This window comes from Pyxicephalus adspersus, chromosome 4 (genome assembly GCF_032062135.1).
Source record: "Pyxicephalus adspersus chromosome 4, UCB_Pads_2.0, whole genome shotgun sequence".
In the NCBI taxonomy this organism is placed as follows: Eukaryota; Metazoa; Chordata; class Amphibia; order Anura; family Pyxicephalidae; genus Pyxicephalus; species Pyxicephalus adspersus.
Window position 1 is genome coordinate 45,263,107 of NC_092861.1, and position 19,287 is coordinate 45,282,393.

Here is a 19,287-nt window from a genome sequence, read left to right on the forward strand (position 1 = left end):
ATATTTTTTAGGAATAAGGCATTTTAAACTACATAAAAACTATCCCAATAAAAATATATTGGTATTACAGCTGGCATTAAATCTGCTCCTACTCAACTTACTGGGTAACATTTAAATGAAGTGTGAGCTAAGTCTTTCTCCAAGTCACAGATGAGTAGAGAGAATGATTAATGTAAAGAGATTCTCCAGGATCATCAGTTAAATTCATTGTAATATTGAGCTCACAAATTGAGAATATTTTGCCTCTGTTCATGCCTGAAATAACTTCTTCAGCAGGTATTTATATTGTCTGGTTTATTTTAGTGGAAGCTTTCCATGTGTCTTTACAATAGAATGCGGCAACAGCATGATTTATGTGGCTACTCAATACTCCTAAAGGATAGTCTGAACCTTTTACAGCTCAGTTGGAATTTCAGCTCCCTTAGGTTCAGGTGAGGGAAAAAAAGTTCTTCATAGTGGAACCAAACCTAAAAAAACTGAGAGCAGGCAGGTTCTTTATTGTAGAATGGACAGACTCTGTCTCTGCAGCCTTTAAGCAGTTACCGGCCTCTTACTGCTCCTGAGCGCCTAGCAGTTGCCAGTTTCCAAAGACACTATAAAACAATGCATTATTTACGTGACCTCAACTGCCTAAGAAACTTTGTCTCTAAAACAAAGCAAAAGAAAAAACTGCTACCATAGTATAAATTGCAAGAGATGACTGCACATATCTGCAACTGTTTAAAAAAGGCTTTAGATATGACTAAGTTATGGCTGTTCTGACAGGCAAAGTTCCATCATTGGTCCTGATTTATTAAAGCTCTCCAAGGCTGAAGAGGATAAACTTTAATCAGGGAAGCTGGGTGATCCAGCAAACCTGGAATGGATTTTTTTAAAAGTCATTTGCTATTCACTAGCAAATGTTTTTAATCCTGAACCAGATCAATTCCAGGTTTCCTGAATCACCCAGCTTCCCTGATGAAAGTGTATCCTCTCTAGCCTTAGAGAGGTTTAATAAATCAGGCCCATTTTCTCACAGTGCCATAGTCTGCCTATCTCTTTCTGCCTCCTTATCATTTCTATTGGCCCATTGGATTTATAAAAATGTGAGAAGATGAAACTTATCGAATAGCTCTATCACTACTTGTGTTCAAGCTTTGCCTATACAAATCACCTGACATTTAATGGTATCTACAGGCTTTTTAAAGCTGATACTATTATGCACACGCATGTCGTACCTGTAGAAGTTCATTTGATTTTGTTCTAGAGCAGTGATGGTCGAATCTCATATTAGGGCAGCCTCAAGTGTGAACTTTGCCATTACTAAAGAGCCACGTATACAGTAATAGTCAGAGAATGTAATGCTACAAAACACCACCAAGGATTGACGAGCAACATGAAATGCTATATAAGAGACTACAGGTATGCTACAAGAAACAGTCAGAGACTAAGACCTGCTTTAAAAGGCAGTCACAGAATGGAGACATACTTCAGTAGACAGTCATAGACTGGAGATACATTACACAAAACTGTTAGAAATCACTGCTCATGCATCCAATTTACAAATGAAACTTGACAACTTTGTTTTTTCGTGCTTGTATTCATCTTCTAATTTTATTGCTGCATCAGAAATGTTTGCATTAGTCAAATTATCTCTGTTTGTATGCATACTATACTATATGAATGTATACTATAGGAATGCAAGTTTGAGGTGTTTAGGATCTAGGGCTATACAGCACAATACACCAGAAGATAAAATATTTATTCAACAGTATTCATCCCATGTACTTGTTAATTTGTGTTCCTCTGTCAAGTTTTACCCAAAGTTTTTGTCTTTGCACCATAGGGCAGTACTTATGTAATTGAATTAAGTTAGTTAATAAGAGACATATGGAGAGCAAGGGTTAATGACATGAATAGGTTTTTTTTTTTTTTGATGAATCCTCAGGGAGCAATTTGCTGAATCAGCTCCATTACATCAGGTACTTTGAAAAAGTCTGCTTTCACCAGAAAGCTGGATCTGGTTCTCTTCATGTAGTAATCACTGTGGTGGCATGTGACTCATTCGCACTCACCCCTATCCCCCTTCCACTTCTAGAAGCCTTATGCCTCTTGTTCCCCAGCCACTGTTTACATTTGTGTCATGAGGGAAAAAAATGCCATCAAGGAGCAAGACTTGGAGGCTTACCTTTGTAAACTGGTGTTGCTGGCTGTTTAGCAGAAAAAAGCAGCTGGCTTTAGTTAAATCTCCTGTTGCCTGGAACTGTTTGGCCCATAAGCCTTGCCTGTAGTATATATCACCCAATGCTATGGTTGCCTTCCTAGTGTTGACATAAACTTTTCACACATGGTTTTCCAAAGTGCTTACAGATATTGGCTGTCAATGCTTTACACATCTGAACAAGCAGACGTAAAGCAGTGGAAAATCCAAGAAAAAGAAAACGATGAACTGTCATTTTCAAATGAGGAATACTTATGGAGTTACTAATTGCTAGCTGTTGTATTTTAAACATTTAAGGGCTGTAGACTCAAATGCTTATCTTTATGGAAATTATTTATCCAATTACTTTTATATTTTAAAAAACATGCAGATAGATTAATTGGCTTCCCCTCCAATTGACCTTAAACTGTGTTATTGACATATGACTGTGGTAGGGACATTAGATTGTGAGCCCTTTTGAGGCACAACTAGTGTCATGAGTAGGGACTTTGTACAGTGCTGCGTAATATGTCAGTGCTATATAAAAATTGGATATTAATAATATATAAAATATATATTGCTAAGTTATTGTATTTATGTAGTGGTTTGCTGCATAAGCATACTACAGTGAGGTAGTATTCTAAACTTGTCAAAACTTGACAGAAAAGAGGGCACAGTGGTCAGTGGTAATTGAAAACAGATACATATATATATATTATACTCTTCCCCTGCAGGGGATTTTTCTATCCATCATTGTAATGTTAGACCAACATAGCAAATGTTTAATGGGGAAGCATTGCTGTGCTGAAATGAATGTTCCGTGCAACCTTTGGTTGGTATTTCACACCAGACACTGACCACCTATGAATTTTACCGGCCAATCCTATTTCTCATCAACTACTACAAAAGCCATGGGCGAATCCCATGTTACATATTTATCCGTTAGGTAATTGCTTATATCAATAAGACATAACACCATACATGAGCTTAAAAAAAATTAAGCCATATTTACTACAGGTTCCCTTCAGGTGATCTACGTATCCTGCATTGCGATTGTTTCTTAATTTGGCTGTCTATAGATTTTAAAAGATGGTTGGGTGTAACTTTTGCAGCTGTTTCCGTAACACAGTAACAAACATGTCTGACAACTATTGTAAAGATTTTTACCATCTTGTATGACAAGCTGGCGCACCAAATTCTAATGCTACAGCACAGCACATTTATTGATGAGTGGTTCCAGAACAAATACTTGAAGCAACATGTTGCTAACACCAGTCATCAATGGTGCTTGAGATTGCCTCTCAGTAATCAAATATGCTAAACAGAAGCTCCTGCTATCTACAACATTAACAGAAGACTATGGAAAACATTTAGCAACCTAGAACCAAGCAAGAAGAGATGCACATACTTTTCAAACTCCATATGAATTTCTGTGCCTGGCTCAATTTGTGAACTATAGCTGATTGCTTAGACAGTGGAGCTTTGGAACCTATTTCCTCTGTCCCCACTTTTAACACATTAGGAATATCTTTATAGTTTCTAATATAGGTTAAACTTAAATTGCAATTATAATACCTCCTGGAGTAAGGTATTACTGTCTAAGGGAATATCAGTAAAGATAAGGTAATATCTGTGTGTGACTCAAATGCTGGCAGTGATAACCTCTGACAGCTTTTAAAAATAATAAACATGCTCAGTTTATTCTACTACTCCTGACTTTGAATTAAAAAGATAGAAAGAGAAATAAAACTTTAAAAAAATTATAACAACTGAAGAAAAAAAAAAGAATTACAGCTTATTTTAATTGCTGATTTGATTATTAGATAGGATCCTATGTGACTCTATATTATCTAAATTGGGGATGGAACACATATAGTTAAACCTACTTTTTGAGCAGAATGTATCTTTATGGCACTTGCAACACACAAAATAAATATGCAGTTTTACAAAAAAAAACATAACAGAGGTATATAAAAGAAACCTCAAAGCCATATTTATTAATTAGGACATTATAAAGGAGAGAGGATTAGATGACAATAATAAGATATTAGTGTAATTCTGCTGGGAAAGGCTCTGGGGATTTTGGTATTGGTTAAAACTGGATAAAACTAAATAGAACCTCACTTTTTGTTTTCTTTATTGATGCACTGAGAAGTGTCAGAGCCAGCAATGAAACCGACTAGACAGTATATGTTCCAAAAGAAAAATATTGACAAATCATGACTTTCAGAAAATAATTCAAATTCATTGCTAGCAGTATGGAATTATTTGGTAAAGAAAGAAAGAAGAGCTGGTAAACAGGCAATGTGAAGTGAGATAAAGCAAGCAAACAATTGAGAAGGGACAAAAAAGGAAAAAAAAGGAAAAAAAAAGGAAAAAAAAAAAAGAAGAAAAGAAATGGACGACAGAAAACAAAATAAAATAGGTGATTAAAAAAAAGAAGAGAAGGAGAAACGAGACACATTTTTTTTTCATTACGCGATCACAAGTCGAGCCAGAATTTTTTTTTTTTTTTATTGTAGTTTAGGTTTAAGTTAGGACAGCATATGGAGAGATTTATTCTAATCACCCATAGAAATAAAGGGTGTCATGGGTGTCACAGCCCACAATAAAAACAAAGCTATAAATTCGGACCAATCCCTAACATGATCAATTGCCGTTTCCTGTGAGCTTGATCATTTATATTAGGATTATACTATTATTAATATCGCAATAAGTTGGCGCTATATAAATACTGTATAATAATAATAACTATTACCCAACCAGGCCCAAGTTAGCTGATTAAGTACTAATTATCTTATGTTTGTGGCAAAGACTCTCAAATTGGTAAGAATACTTACCACTGCACTGCACAAAAAATTACAGGTCAAAATTTTTCACATGGTAGTTAAAATAACTAACGATCTGCAAATTATTTAATTCTCTGCAATCTGAAAGAGAGTTATCAGTGTCTGAAATAAAAGTCCTAATGCGATAAAGAATAATACAAATCTACAGAATAGGTGGAGCACAAAGAATAAGTGCTCTATGGCTTCACTTTCAGGAAAAAAAGTCTCTTGGAAGTTTTGGTGTTATATGAAGAGTAGATGGGATAGTATTAAACAGAAAACAAATCTGGCACAGAAAAAAAGGTTATACTCTCAAGAGCACGTTTGACTTGTCTAAGAAGATAATGATTTAATGGTTGAAAACTAATGACTCTGCCAGAGGGCTTGGCTGGGGCCCCTCATGTCAGACATTGTCATTTATCTCCTCACACCAGTCTGGAAACAGGGGTGAAATAAGGGAGGATAGCTTGTAGCATTAAAAAAAAAAATAAAAGAGATCCCATATTTTATAGAAAACTAATATTTAGGTAACTCGATCTGTAGCTGAAAGTATAACAGACTTTGCAGTGTAGAAAAGATTTAAATACCTAGCCTGAGGACATAATAATTAAGAATTATACAAAGACAATCTCAAGCTCTATTACAAAATTGCCTGAGGGACGGGTGGGGGGGAGAAATGGGATGGGTGAGGAGGGGGCTGTTGATATTGCTGACTCAGAAGTCTCTTTGTTTAGATCCAGCTCTGTTAACCTTCCTTCAACCTTCACCTCACCACAGCCATTTGCTACTTATCAAGTCAAATTTTCATGCAGTTAAATCACAAGGCACAATACAAGCAGTTTAAGCAGCACATTTAAAGTATTAAATTACAATTAATCGTCACTTATACTAACAAATATGTCTTGTTTAAGTTCCCACAAAAATATAAACCAGCTAGAGGAATCCATTACCTCACATAACTTACAGCTAACTTAGGGTTCTCCACACCTAATGAAGGCGGTTTACTGCTTCATAAATATTATGAAAACAGCTCGGGATGCGTTGCAAAAGATATCAGGTGCTGGCTACCATTTGTTAACCCTCGGAAAATGAAATGACACCTAGCATTTGATTGGATGCTATAGATGTTTCTTCCTTTGACTTTTTTTTTCAAACAAGCTACCAAGACAATAACAGTCCAAACATGTTGAGGGTAATAAATGAAATAAGAAGAAAATGTGAATTATTATCCCCAGCATCTTATAACTATTGTGTTAGAAGTGTTGCATTGGTACATTGTCTCCACAACAAAAGGAAAGTTCAGCCTTGATATATATTTTCATAATGTATAACTGCTAAGTGTGTACATTTTTATCTCTTGCTACTGACCAATTGTACAACTTGCTGCTAGTCCCTTAGTCGTAATTTAAGATTAAACAAATGGCATAGAGTTCTGAAGTAGCAGTGATCATGAGACAAATCACTACTACATGCTACGTGTGTAGGTTACCCCATAGGGAGCCATTTGTTTTATCTATGTAGCTATCAATTGTTACTGTAAGAAATTATTCAGTTCTGATTCTAGTAGCACTAAAAATGTTCCTGTGTAGCTCTAGGCTAATGAGAGAACTATAAACTGTTAAAGTGGACTTATACTAGGAGATCACGTTAGCTGCCATTTCTGATCTGATTCTAAACAATACTGCTTGTCTAGTTGTTTTTCTGATGCTCTGTTTTTAACTTTTTCAATCATATTTGCGGTAGTTACCTGCATACTTGTTTCAGGTGTGTGAATGAATGTGAAAATATTTCTTAGATTGAAAGCTCTTTGGGGCAAGGTCCTCTCCTCCTGTCATTTGCAGCCCCTATTTAATCTACAGCACTGTGTAATATGTTGGTGCTATATAAATAATGTTTGATAATATTAATATTAAGCTTTATGCCCATGTAGAATAGCCCCTAAGTGACAATTTTTTATAATATAGAAGCGTTAGTAGGGTGTGGTCATGCAATTTAAAGAGCACACAGGAATGAAATGATGGAATATTTAAGAACTGTACACAAATTATTGATAAGATAGATAGATAGATAGATAGATAGATAGATAGATAGATAGATAGATATGCAGGTAAACATTAAAATACAATACAAAGATGAAAAATGCTGCAAAATGGAGTGATTTCTGCATTCATCCAACAGCAAGGTGAGGGTATAGGCCAGGTATTCTATACCTCACTCATTAAAATGTCCTTCCTGTGTTTTGTATGTGTCTCAAAGAGAGAGGAAGGGAGGGTAGTTGCAGAACAGAGCATCTAAAGGAAACTACAAAGCCATACAGAGGAACATGTTAACAAAATAAATGAAATTAAACTTATCTTATAATAAATAAGCCAAATTCCTGACAGTGCAGAAGTAATATTTGTATTTTAGGTGCACAGCAACGCACACTATATAATGTATTTGTGTAATTGAAATGCCTGCATTCTTTAGCTATAAATAGCATCTAAAGGTGTGCAATGAAGCAACAAAAACCAAGCAGAGTAAAAATACTCATAAAAGAAGACTATTGTTGATAAAACATGCAGGTGAAAATACACAAAAGGCAACATGTATAGCATCAATTGAATGACACTGATGAGGTAATAAATGACAGAATTAATGATGTATGCCATCAATCCATTGAGGTTGAAGTGGCAGCAGAAAACTTTCCACCTGAGTTTCTCTTGGTTTGGACTAGGTGTCCAGTAGAGGGAGTATAACACGTACTAAAAGATAAGTTCTATGTGTAATACTGCTTGCTGGGCACCACCTTCCCTTGGCAGCAATAATAATCACAGACTGTCAGGACAAAGACAAAACTGGCACCTACATAAGCATCTTTCAGCTATCTGTTTTCTTAGCAAATTGTACTGACTGCTGAGCTGAAAAACTAGAAATAAAAAAATCATTTGGAGGACAAAACCACTTTTGTCTGTGTTGTTTGTGGGCAGCCTTCAGCAATGTAACCACAATGCCTCTGACTGGTTGAGCATCAGAGAAGATATATATATATACACTATAGAAAGTAAACTGTACTATAAATATAATACGTTGGAATCATTTGGAGCCATTATTAGTTTTACAGTCCCTTGTCATGAAGATAATCTGCAGTGCGGTCATAAACCTAGACTGGATTCTTTTAAAATTAAAAGTATATAAATCTTGTTATACTTTTTTTTCCATACAGAAGTCTCTTTCTGTAATAGAACATATCAGGTGGCAGTTACAACAATGTCTAGGGACTCTGGCAAACTGATGCTGAAGCGTGTCTATGTAAATTAAGGGGGAAAAAAAACTCCATTTGCTTGTCCAAACAAGAGAAAACTGTCCCGTAAGGGACAGCCTTGATGGCCAATGGCGCTGGCTTATGTGAACATACAAATCTGGTGTCTATTTGGGGATGTGACACAGATGTGGCGAGGTCACATCCTCAGGGATAGTCCTAATTGTATCCACAACTCGCTGTGGCTGAGGTCATCTGTTGCTTTACTGTTCTTCAGCTCAGTCCCCAGCTGCTTCTTAACAAAGGTGAGCCTGACGGTTGCTACGCTGTGAGCTCCACAGTCAAGCTGCCATGTGGCAAGCTGCTATAATAAAGGTGAAATCCGCCGGCTTAGCCAGCGTCCAGGCACTGTATTTACAGGCACATTAAGTGTGAAGCTTAGAAGTATCTTCAACTTTAGTTACTGCATAATAAATATCTATTGAATAGATCTCACTGGTTTCTGGAGCTAACATACAAAATACAAGTTATATTCAGAATGCATTAATAAAGATAAGCCTTTGACATATTAAAATTAAAGCTTTTAATTAACATTTTTTGCAAAAATAAATTACAATGATAGTAAACAGATATTAAATTTTTAGTGATATGAACTATATGACAGTGCACTATTTAGTTTGGTAGAAATTTGGATTGTTTGCTTTATTATGAATACATGTTTAGTTTGTGTTTAGTTCTGTGTCACCAGAATATTTGTTCCCATACTTCAGTGGGGTACACATATGATTAGCAGAGAGTCTAACCCCTTTCCTCGGTATCAAAAACTCCATTAAAAGAAAAATAGTTTTATGTAACTTTAATTCTGCATCTATCACATGGCAACCCGAGGATACTTGCCAGGTATTCTGTACCTTACCTATTACCACCTTATACAGTTGAAGTTGGGGTGCTAGAAATTACAGCACAAGCCTACTACAACTGTGAGGTGGATTTGACCCGACATGGCACTGCCTGGCTTGGCACGCTAACTAAAAGATAAAGGAAGCATGCGAGAAGTGATATTTCCATTACAATGCTCACCAACCTGAGAAAATTGAACTCACCGTTTACGGATGATAAGGTATGCACAAGACCTATTTACTTTTTGTCATTCAAAATATATTGTGAAGAATGATATGGGATAGGAATGAATGAATAGTGAATGAATGAATGAATAGGAAACGAATTGCTGCTAATAAACTTGCTATTGCTAAATTACAATTTGCTAAAATACGGCTTTGCAGAGTAAAAAAGCAAACAAAAAACACATAGTACTAAAATAATCATTACAGCTGAACTCCAAGCAAACAGATAAAACTAAATACACAGTTGAAATATGCATGTGTAAATATTTTGCCTGCTCGATTTTGTATTTTGCCTGCTAGATTTACACATTCCTGCCAGAATGCACAGCCAGGCTGATGATCTGACTTTACGGAATTCATATATTACAGCTAAGGTACCCCTATGTTCCCAGTGCGTGAATGAACAATGAAGGAACATAAAAAGAATAAACCTCCAAGTCAAGAGCTTTATATCAGGACTGCATGTATCCATACACTCACGTATATAGATATCAGTTTCGATTTAAGGCCAGCTTCCCATCTTCATTTCGTATACGTGTACAAATATAGCACTGTGTGTCAAGCACTGTAAACATTCCTCTTATAAAATAATATTTTGTCAATTTTTGTAAAAATTTTTAATGCAATGACTAAAAAAAGATAATACAATAAATCAGTTTAAAACATCTAAAAACCCTGATCAGAAACAAATCTACTCAATTCAAATACTTAACTAATATCAAATGTACAAAACATAAGATCAAAACTTTAAAAAGCTAAGCTAGTTTATCATTAACAATAGTGGTGGCATGGTTATCCATTTATATTTTATGACTTGTTACATCTTCATTTCTGTTCTCTGATTTAGATCGGGTTAACAAATGTGACATTTAAATTACCCAAACCAAATTGTGGCTCACAAACCACAGCTGGTTGAATGTGACATTGATCCCTCCCAGGTTAATCTAAGTCAAATATGTAGCTCTGAACATCAGTGAAACATCTGTGACTTTACTGTGAACAACCTATGAAGTTACCACAAGTTAACTTTTGCTTCTGTCTGTAGTTTTTTTTTCTACCTAAATATGATGCATTTAATACACAAAATGCATTTTATTGCAAATGAACACAGATACTGCAGGAACCCTGATTACTAGGAAGATCTCACAAAATGCTAAATTAAAAAAAAAATAAAAAACAATCCTCAAATATTTTGTAATATCTAATTCATCCTGTCAGCACCTCTCTGTCTGCCTACCCGTCAGCCTTGCTCTAAATGTAAGCACCTGGGCATTCCAGGGACCTGGGGGTGCTTCTACTGACAAGACTTGGCACGCAGGCACTGGAGGTACTATGTGATGACAATGTTAGGTTAGGTAAGTATTTTGCAATTCATGCTTGCATTACATTGGACTTCAAGTTTACTAGGATAACCAAGGCATTACTATTCACTAATATATATTTTTATTTGACCCTTTTTGTCTCATTTGACTTGTTTCAATCTTTTTGTTTATATTTTTTTTGGCAGGGAATTTAGTCTGTATACTATGTGACCATACAGTTGAACCTCCAGTTGTATTGTACTTTCCCAGACTTTTATAAGTTGTTTTATTGTGTAGGTATGATTTGACCATCTTTACTGAAGAAGAGCTAAGGACCACAATATTAAACTGTAAATCAATCTGGCTACATTTTCAAGCAGCTTCCATGGAGAGGAAAGAGAGGGGACCAGAACAGATTTTGTAAGCTTTCTAATAATAGGCTGAAGATCAGGCATGATGGCCACTCAAACATGAAATGTAATAGTAACTGGATCGGGTAACGGTCACGATTGTCAAGTAATATACTATGGGTTTTAACATATACGGTATTAGTATATTATATAGTTTTGCAGAAAAGGGTCTGTGCCACAAAGAGGAAGTAGGAGGATCTTTACAAATGGCAAAGAAATCTAGTAGCAGAGAAAGAATCAAAGTATTGTTACTATAAAAATATGCCCTTGTTTACATCAGCAACCCACAAAGATGAACATGGGAAAGCCATGTCCGCATTACATATGTAGGCTTTGCAACAGTACATAGTGGGTGTGCTGTACTCCATGATCTTATAACGTAGGTCTTTAGGTCTTTCAACATCCCGTAAACAATGCAATGGTGGCCCAAATGTTATCTGATTAGTACACTGCCACTGCAATGAAACAAAGAGCTCCCCCTAGTGTCAATCCCAAAATGTAAAGATTTCTGTAAGACTAAAAGAAACATTTAGTGTGATCCATGCCCCCTTCAATTCAGTAACAATAGAAAAAAATTAAAAAATTAAAATTAGATGTGTGTTCTCACTGTTCTTAACTGATCGTAAGCAAGCAACACATTTAACAGAGTCTTCTCTATTGTACAAGAGTCTATGGTCTGCCAGCAGTGAGCTTGCCTGCTTGTGTATGTGTCCACAGACAGGCCATTATTCTCTAAGGAAGCTGTGATTGCAATAGACAACGGCTGTCCTGCTTCCTACCATGCCGAGGAGTACAAGGTCCAGTATGGCAGTGCACCTGCATCCGAAGTCATCTTTTTCCCATTCTACTAAAAGTTGGGCCCAGGGTTTGTCTAGCAGGATTACATCTGATATACCCACTCACATTTATTTGATAGAATATTGCAAATATTAAGTTACCAGTCTAACAGATTTACCCCACATCCCACCTTTGTTCCACTTAGAACTGCTTCCCTAATAAAATTTCCCTGTTACTTATTGAAATTACTAAGTATATATATATGTAAATATTCCAACTCTATTTATTAAATACTTTTTAATATATGTGCTCATACCCAGCTTTGATTATCAAATTCTAGTTACTGGGATCATATTTAATATTATTACTAGATTGTAAGCTCTTCGGGGCAGGGTTCTCTCCTCCTGTATCTCCTGTATCACAGTCTGTATTAGTCTGTCATTTACAATCCTTATTTATTGTACAGCGCTGCGTAATATGTTGGCGCTATATAAATCCTGTTTATTAATAATAATAATAATAATTACTACCACCACCACAATGTATTATCGAGCCCTAAATTGACCATATTTGCTAATTACCATACTCATATGATTTATTTGTCTGTTTGCAGCATGTAGCCACAAAACTCATTATATAGTGTTTTTTTGTATAACTACAACAGGATAATAGATTTTTTTGTGCGCCATCTCCTTAAATGTCTGTTCCATGCACAAAATTTCTACCAACCACTCCAGATAAAGCCCAACTTTAGGACATAGGTTTAGTTCTTCCTATACATAGGGCCTGATTTATTAAAGCTCTCCAAGGCTGGAGAGGATACACTTTGATCAGAGAAGCTGGGGGATTTAGCAAACCTGGAATAGTTTTTATAAAAGTAATTTGCTAGCAAATGTTTTGAATCCTAGACCAGGTCCATTCCAGGTTTGCTGGATCACTCCAGTTTCACTAATGAAAGTGGATAAATCAGCATTGAGTGTGATCATCTTCTTAAAGAAGAATCTGAAGACAGAGATATTCAGCACATGATTGATGACAGGTTGTGTATTACTTTGATAGTTTAATGAAAAGGTTTACTAACCCCAGTTTTGTCACACAGTCGCAGTGTATGGAAGGATCCAACTGCAAACAGATCTCCATCAGGGGCCCAGGAAACAGATGTAATTGGGTACTCATGAGGTGGTGAGCTGTACAATGGTCGCCCATAACTATCCCAAACCTAAAAAATATTGAAAATTAAAAAATAAATAATGTAATTAAAGGTAATCAAAGAAGCTGTAATTTGAAATAATCAGAATATCCCTTGAAGTATTGTGTATGCTGTTATTCACATAAACTCTCTTCCTTTCAGCGCAGACATGTAGCTTCAGTGTGGAGTTGGAAACCTCACAAAGTCACTCTACTCTGCAAGCTTCTGTATCAGGAAAAAATGAATTATCAAATCATTTAATTATTTTTAACATAACTTTGGCAGCCCTTTAATATTCAATAATTTCAGGAGTGTCTGTTAAGCCCAAGTAAAGAGCAGTCTTTATGATATTGATAAGGAAAGTAATCCAGGACAAATAACTATGCATGAGAAGTAAGTTAGGCTTTCATATTTTGCTGTTCATAGTGATTCACACTGTGACATTTTCACTTTCACTTCCTTTTTTACTGCTCACATTCGCTAAGCCTCTTAACACACCCTTAACCATATTAGTTTTAGGAGGGAATTATTTGACAGAAGAGAGTAATCAGCAATGGAACAAGGTGGCGAATATACTGCTGGGAACATGGTTATAATAGCAAGTCTTTATATCATGGCTCTTAAAAAGGTGAACCTTGCTACACAGAATATGTGAATCATCATTCACCCAAGAATAGTTATGTTTATCCCATGGAGCCAGGCTTACATTAAAAAAGTTTTAAAATTCCAAACTCACTTATCCAGAAGTGATGCTTTAATGCCCTCAGCCAGGGTTCTGTGGAACCCCAGGGGTCATCCAGAGGTTGCTAGGGGTTAAAACATAATTTAGGCAGACCTAAACTCAGAATTTTTACTTTAAATATTAGGAATTTTTTTTTAAAAAAAAAAGGATGCAGCACCTCTTCTTTCTGTCTTGATCGCCACTGTGATCAAGACAGAATAGGAGCGCAGAGCCTCCCGGGATACCAAACGTCATACTCCGATCTTGAGCATGCGCAGAAGGAGCCAATTCATCAATGGAAAAAAAATTGCCGAATGTGCAATGAGATGGGCAATCTTTTTTCCTAATCTACGTCACCCAATCCTGCACTGCGCAGGCAGAAAGAAGAACACGGAAGACAATGTCGGCGAAGTGCAATCCCACTGACCAACAATGTAAAAAGGCATTTTTCCACCAAGCCAATGTACTGTGAGTTGTGAATATAGTAATTATGACAAGGGTTACCTAAACAACTGAAAGTTGGAGAAAGGCTGCTTTAATACAAACACAGACATACAAGGCACACATCCTTTATAAATCAACCTGGCATGTGGATCATTTGCCACCCAAGTGCCCAATATGCTTTGCTCAGTTGTCACTAGTTTTAGTTCTACGTCTAAACAATGCAAACTGGCTTTTGGCTGTAGTTAGTTAGATGAAATTTAGCTTTCATTTATGCTAAAGCTAAACTAACCAGGCAACTTGATATTTGACATTGTGCAATACCTTATATTTACAATCTTCCCCAGCTGATAAAATTAGGTCATTGATAGGATTCCAATCAACTTTCAAAATTACACCATCATGGGCTTTCCACTGTAACACAAACAAGAAAATAGTTAACAGGATAACTGCAAGTAAAATAAGAAACTGTGTCAAAAGTGTGTATAAAGCAGACCTTGCAGTAAAATGTAGGATCTCTGAGATCGTCCCTCTACCCCTTTACAAATGACCTTTAAAATATAAAAATTTAAAAATCACCTGTAAGACCAGTACTCATGTCTCCTGCATCACTGTGTTTGATGTCATTGTTCTTTCTGGAAGATTCCTAGCGAATGCAGGGCAGGTGAAACTTTGGGCCTCATTTATTAAAGCTCTCCAAGGCTGGAGAGAATACACTTTCATCAGTGAAGCTGGGTGATCCAGCAAACCTAGAATGGATGTTGCAGGATTCAGAACATTTGGTAGCAAATAGCAAATGACTTTGAAGAAATCCATTCCAGGTTTGCTGAATCACCCAGTCTCTCCAGCCTTGTAGAGCTTTAATAAATCAGGCCCTTTGTGAGAAGAGACACTCCAGTCTACTGCAGGAGCATATTTTCTCTTATTCCCACAGGTTTTGGATACTCTTTATTCCCCTGCATCTAGCAAAAAGAAGAGTGACCCAATTCTCATCTGGGAGTGAGATTAAATGTTATCTCTGACTTTTTCTCCACAGATGTATTTGAACCTAATATTTGTAGAGGAGTATTTAGACGTGTAGGGGTCCTGAACAATGTAGTATTGTATTGTATAATACTGAAGGAATCATGAAGAACTGTGAGATGGCTATAGCAGCGAACCCATCATGTGATGCCAGAGAAGTGTTGCTAGAAAAAATATATGAACTTATGATTTACTACTGTAAAAACTCCGGGGGTGGTCCAGCATCTGGTCCCGCGTCCTCCCGACATCCTTCCTGGAGCCGGAGCTCCGGGCGCTGCCATCTTCGTCTTGTCTTCTGGGGTTCTCCGACACAGGGTGATGTAGGATGAAAAAAAATTTGTCGATCTCACCTGCGCATTCGCAGTGAGATCGACAAATTTTGCTTTTCTTTCAGCATAAAGGCTCCTTCTGCACATGTCCAAGATGCTCAGGCATATGTAGAAGGAGCACCCAAGAGCCTCCCGGGATGCCTAACGTAGGTATCCTGGGAGGCTTTGCACTCCCATTCATTCTCGACCGCCTAGGGTGTTGCACCTAAAAAAAAAACAGAATTTTTACCCTACATAAAAGGGTTCTCCATCCTTTTATGTAAAGTGAAAAATCTGAGTATAGGTATGTTTTAATTTTTAATTGCTCTTTAAATTTTCTTACAGAATTACACTTTTAAAAAAAAAAAAACAAAGAACTATGTTATATTTTCGAGGATGAACTCTAGGCAAATGGCTAAATACACAGATGAAGCCATTTTACTTGCCAAAGGATTTGGTACTTCTGTCCATCTAGGCCTGAGATTCACAAATATCTGCTACACAACACAACCAGGGGAATGACAACACCCACAGTGATGGAATACAATGGCATGTTCTCTCCATTTGGCTCCCAGTTTTGTGGTTCCTTGATCCAATCTAACCTATTCTGTATAAGGGAATACAAGAGGCTAGTACAACATCAAATTCAGGGTTTCCTATTTGATTATTTACTTTTATGATTTTTTTGTGGAGTTACCAACCTCCATTTTTTTTTTTATCAATTTGATTATTTCCCATTTTTTCCCATTATTCAGATATCCCCATTCTTCAATGTATGATATCAGTGGCTATTGGTGATTACCACAGTACACAAGACGTGTGCATGATTTTGGTTCCTATTATCCTTCTGTAAGGAATTAAAAACCTCATGTTGTGTGGTACCTGTAAAACCTTGGAACCTGGTTGCAGTGGCTTAATGATGAGCTGTTTTCCAATAGGGTAGAGAACTTTCTCTGAATCAGGGCCCCAGGCAACGGAGTATGTTGGTAAACCTACAAAAGTGTGATGAAATTCCAAAAATTACAACCATACCTGCAGGTACTTCCAAGGTAGAGGAAGTGAGAAAATTGACTACTTACCATTCTGTGCCAATGTAGATCTCAGCATTCCACTTCGCGACCAAATCTTTACATGTCCATCCTCACCAACTGCAGAAATGTATACAGTATTTGGTTATTGGTTGCTTAGCATGTACAGAACTATGTCACAGCTTTTCTCCCTTACTTTGTATATATTTCATCATGTTTCCTGTTTTGGTGATGAGACAGGAAGCAAACGGACATCTACCAAATACGATACAAATGGCAAAAGAAACCTGACAGGACTTTCAACGCATCGTTACACAGTCAAAACGAATTAATTAAATAATAAAGCTGACATTTAGGCAAACAGCTAAATACACAGATGAAAGACAAAGGAGATGTTTTTTTTTATCTTACCAAAGATTTTCTCTCTGTCACTCTGCTCATTCGTTGCATTACAGAACAACCATTTGGTACCTTGTGCAGATTCTCCCTCCCCTAGAATCAGTCCAGCTTTTTTAAGGGATGCAGGCAACTGGCATGGAGTCAAATGCAGATCTTTGCATTTCTCACAGCCTGGTAAGGTGATATTAGCTTAACTTGGGCTTAACAGAAGGAAGCTTTGGCTCAATGTACCTTTTTTTCTAATCCAACATCTCAGAAACAATATTATGGTAATTGCAGATGTAACATAACATAAAAGAGTAAAAGGAAACATGGAAAGACATAAAAAAGTTGAGTGCAAACGTCAAAATCAGTAGCATTCAAAATCACAATTGCATAACAAAACAAAATTGTGCATCAACAATTGGTAAGCATTGACGGCACAGGTAGCAGGAATATCTGTAATAAGAGTGGGGGTTGTACTCCTGTACAACGGAGGCGCTAAAGGCTTATTTTCTCTATGAGAAAAGAGGGGGTGGGGTATAAACTAGAAAAGAGGAAGAAAGAGAATAAAGAAAAGAAGATAAGATGAGGGTGTAGGGGGCAGAGGGAAGGGGGTGGATGGAAGAGGCTTGTTTGAAGGTTTCAACTGTTCGATGGTGCATCGTCTGGATGGTCAATAACAGAGCGATATTCTGAGATGTAGGTAAACTGTACCCAGTAAAACCATGTCTAAGTGAACCTCCCTGTACTCTGCTCATCTGTAGACACCAAGTCTTCCATCTGCATAATGTTGTTCACTCTATGTACCCATTTGCAAGAACGGGAGGGGACAAATGTTTTCAAAAGGTTGAAATACATGCCTTTGCTGCATTTAATAGATGTCATACTAAAGATAGCTTGTAACATTTCAGTGTCATTGAATAGACATGTATTAAAGCCAACTCAGGATTATTTTGTATGTCTATATCAGTGAGTTTGTCTCGAGTAGATGCTTGTATGTGTATGACAGGGATCCCTGGTAGGACCCTCAATGGAGTAGTTAAGTACAAGTAAATAGTAAGAAAGTATTTACAAAGTCCTTCCTCCCACTCCCCAATAGTCTTCGGGAGTAAAATTGCTCCCAACCCTGCATGTTTCTGCCAAGTTAGACAGCAGTTTTGCCTTTCTTTACTTTTTGCCTGCTTAATCCAGTTTTGTTGAGCAAACCCTAATCCCTAAAATCACTCATTTTACAAAAAAAAGTCTTTATTCCCAGTGGTTTTATAGAAAAAAAATCTGTTCTCCGATTGTCAGATTTAAAGGTCTGGTAACATGTTACTTATGCTAATCACACTACAGAACATAGCTAAGGAGGTCTCCAGTTGTAAGGTTGGGGTTTAAGTTTTTTGATAAACTGACATTTTTTCTGCTTTCCAGTAGCTGAATAATGACAACATTTTTAACATTTCTATAGATCTGTTTTTGAGAAGTCACACATGGCAAGTGTCATTCACATTGATTTTTTATAAAGTAGACTTAGTTTCCATATGTGAAGATACAACCATAAACCCACAAGGTCTGCTGGATGACTATTCTAATCATTATAACTGTGAGTTAAATATTTGAGGTAGGTCAGAGCCACTACAGAGGGTTTAAATAAAAAAAATACTGCCATAGAAGGTGTAAAGGAAAAGAGAGGTTAGAGATGATGTAAAACTGTGTGTGGGCAAGACAAAATGAAATATTTCTGATGTGTCCTCTACTGGCTAGAGAAAGATTATGTGATCATCTAAAGCAATTCATTTACATCCCAGACAATACTCCCTGTTTGGAAGTGAACAAAGTTCCTGCTTGGATCTCTCTACACAACTAGATAAAGAATTCATGCACATTTCAGCGGTCCCTCACCTACATCAAACATAATACAAACCTTACATTTTAAAGGATATAGCTGAAATTGTGCAATCAATTGTGCTAATAATGTGAGTAAATTCATTTCTGTAAAAAAGGTTTAAGAAAAAATTGTTGATACAGATAGCAGACGTGCCATAAACTTAATATTTAGTCTGTGTTTTGTTTCTATAAGGATATGAGTCATGAGTTTCATCCAGCCTGAGAAAAAACGTGGGTGGCAAAATAGTCTCAATCTCGTTTACTAAAGTAATAACCACTATCACCTCCTAATAAAAGCATACATTTTATGTGCTGTATATATACACTTCATGTATAGAATTAATTATCAGTTCAATATCCTTTTTTAAAATCCAGAATATCATCTACTTATAAAAGTAATGACTTGAAACATGCACAGTTTTCACTCCTTTCTTCTGGTCACCAAATGAAGGTGCAAAGCAAAA

The 19,287-nt window shown here is 36.5% G+C and overlaps 1 protein-coding gene across 1 annotated transcript in view; it reads right to left on the reverse strand.

Moving 5' to 3' along the window:
* Window positions 1–19,287, reverse strand: part of IFT80 (intraflagellar transport 80) — a 61,593-nt gene that overhangs the window by 38,801 nt on the left and 3,505 nt on the right. Inside the window, exons 3-6 of the mRNA XM_072408045.1 lie at window positions 16,622–16,690; window positions 16,425–16,534; window positions 14,536–14,625; window positions 12,942–13,079 (exon numbers count right to left, since the gene is read on the reverse strand). Of these exons, the coding sequence (XP_072264146.1) occupies window positions 12,942–13,079; window positions 14,536–14,625; window positions 16,425–16,534; window positions 16,622–16,690 (407 nt within the window). The remainder of the gene's footprint in view (window positions 1–12,941; window positions 13,080–14,535; window positions 14,626–16,424; window positions 16,535–16,621; window positions 16,691–19,287) is intronic.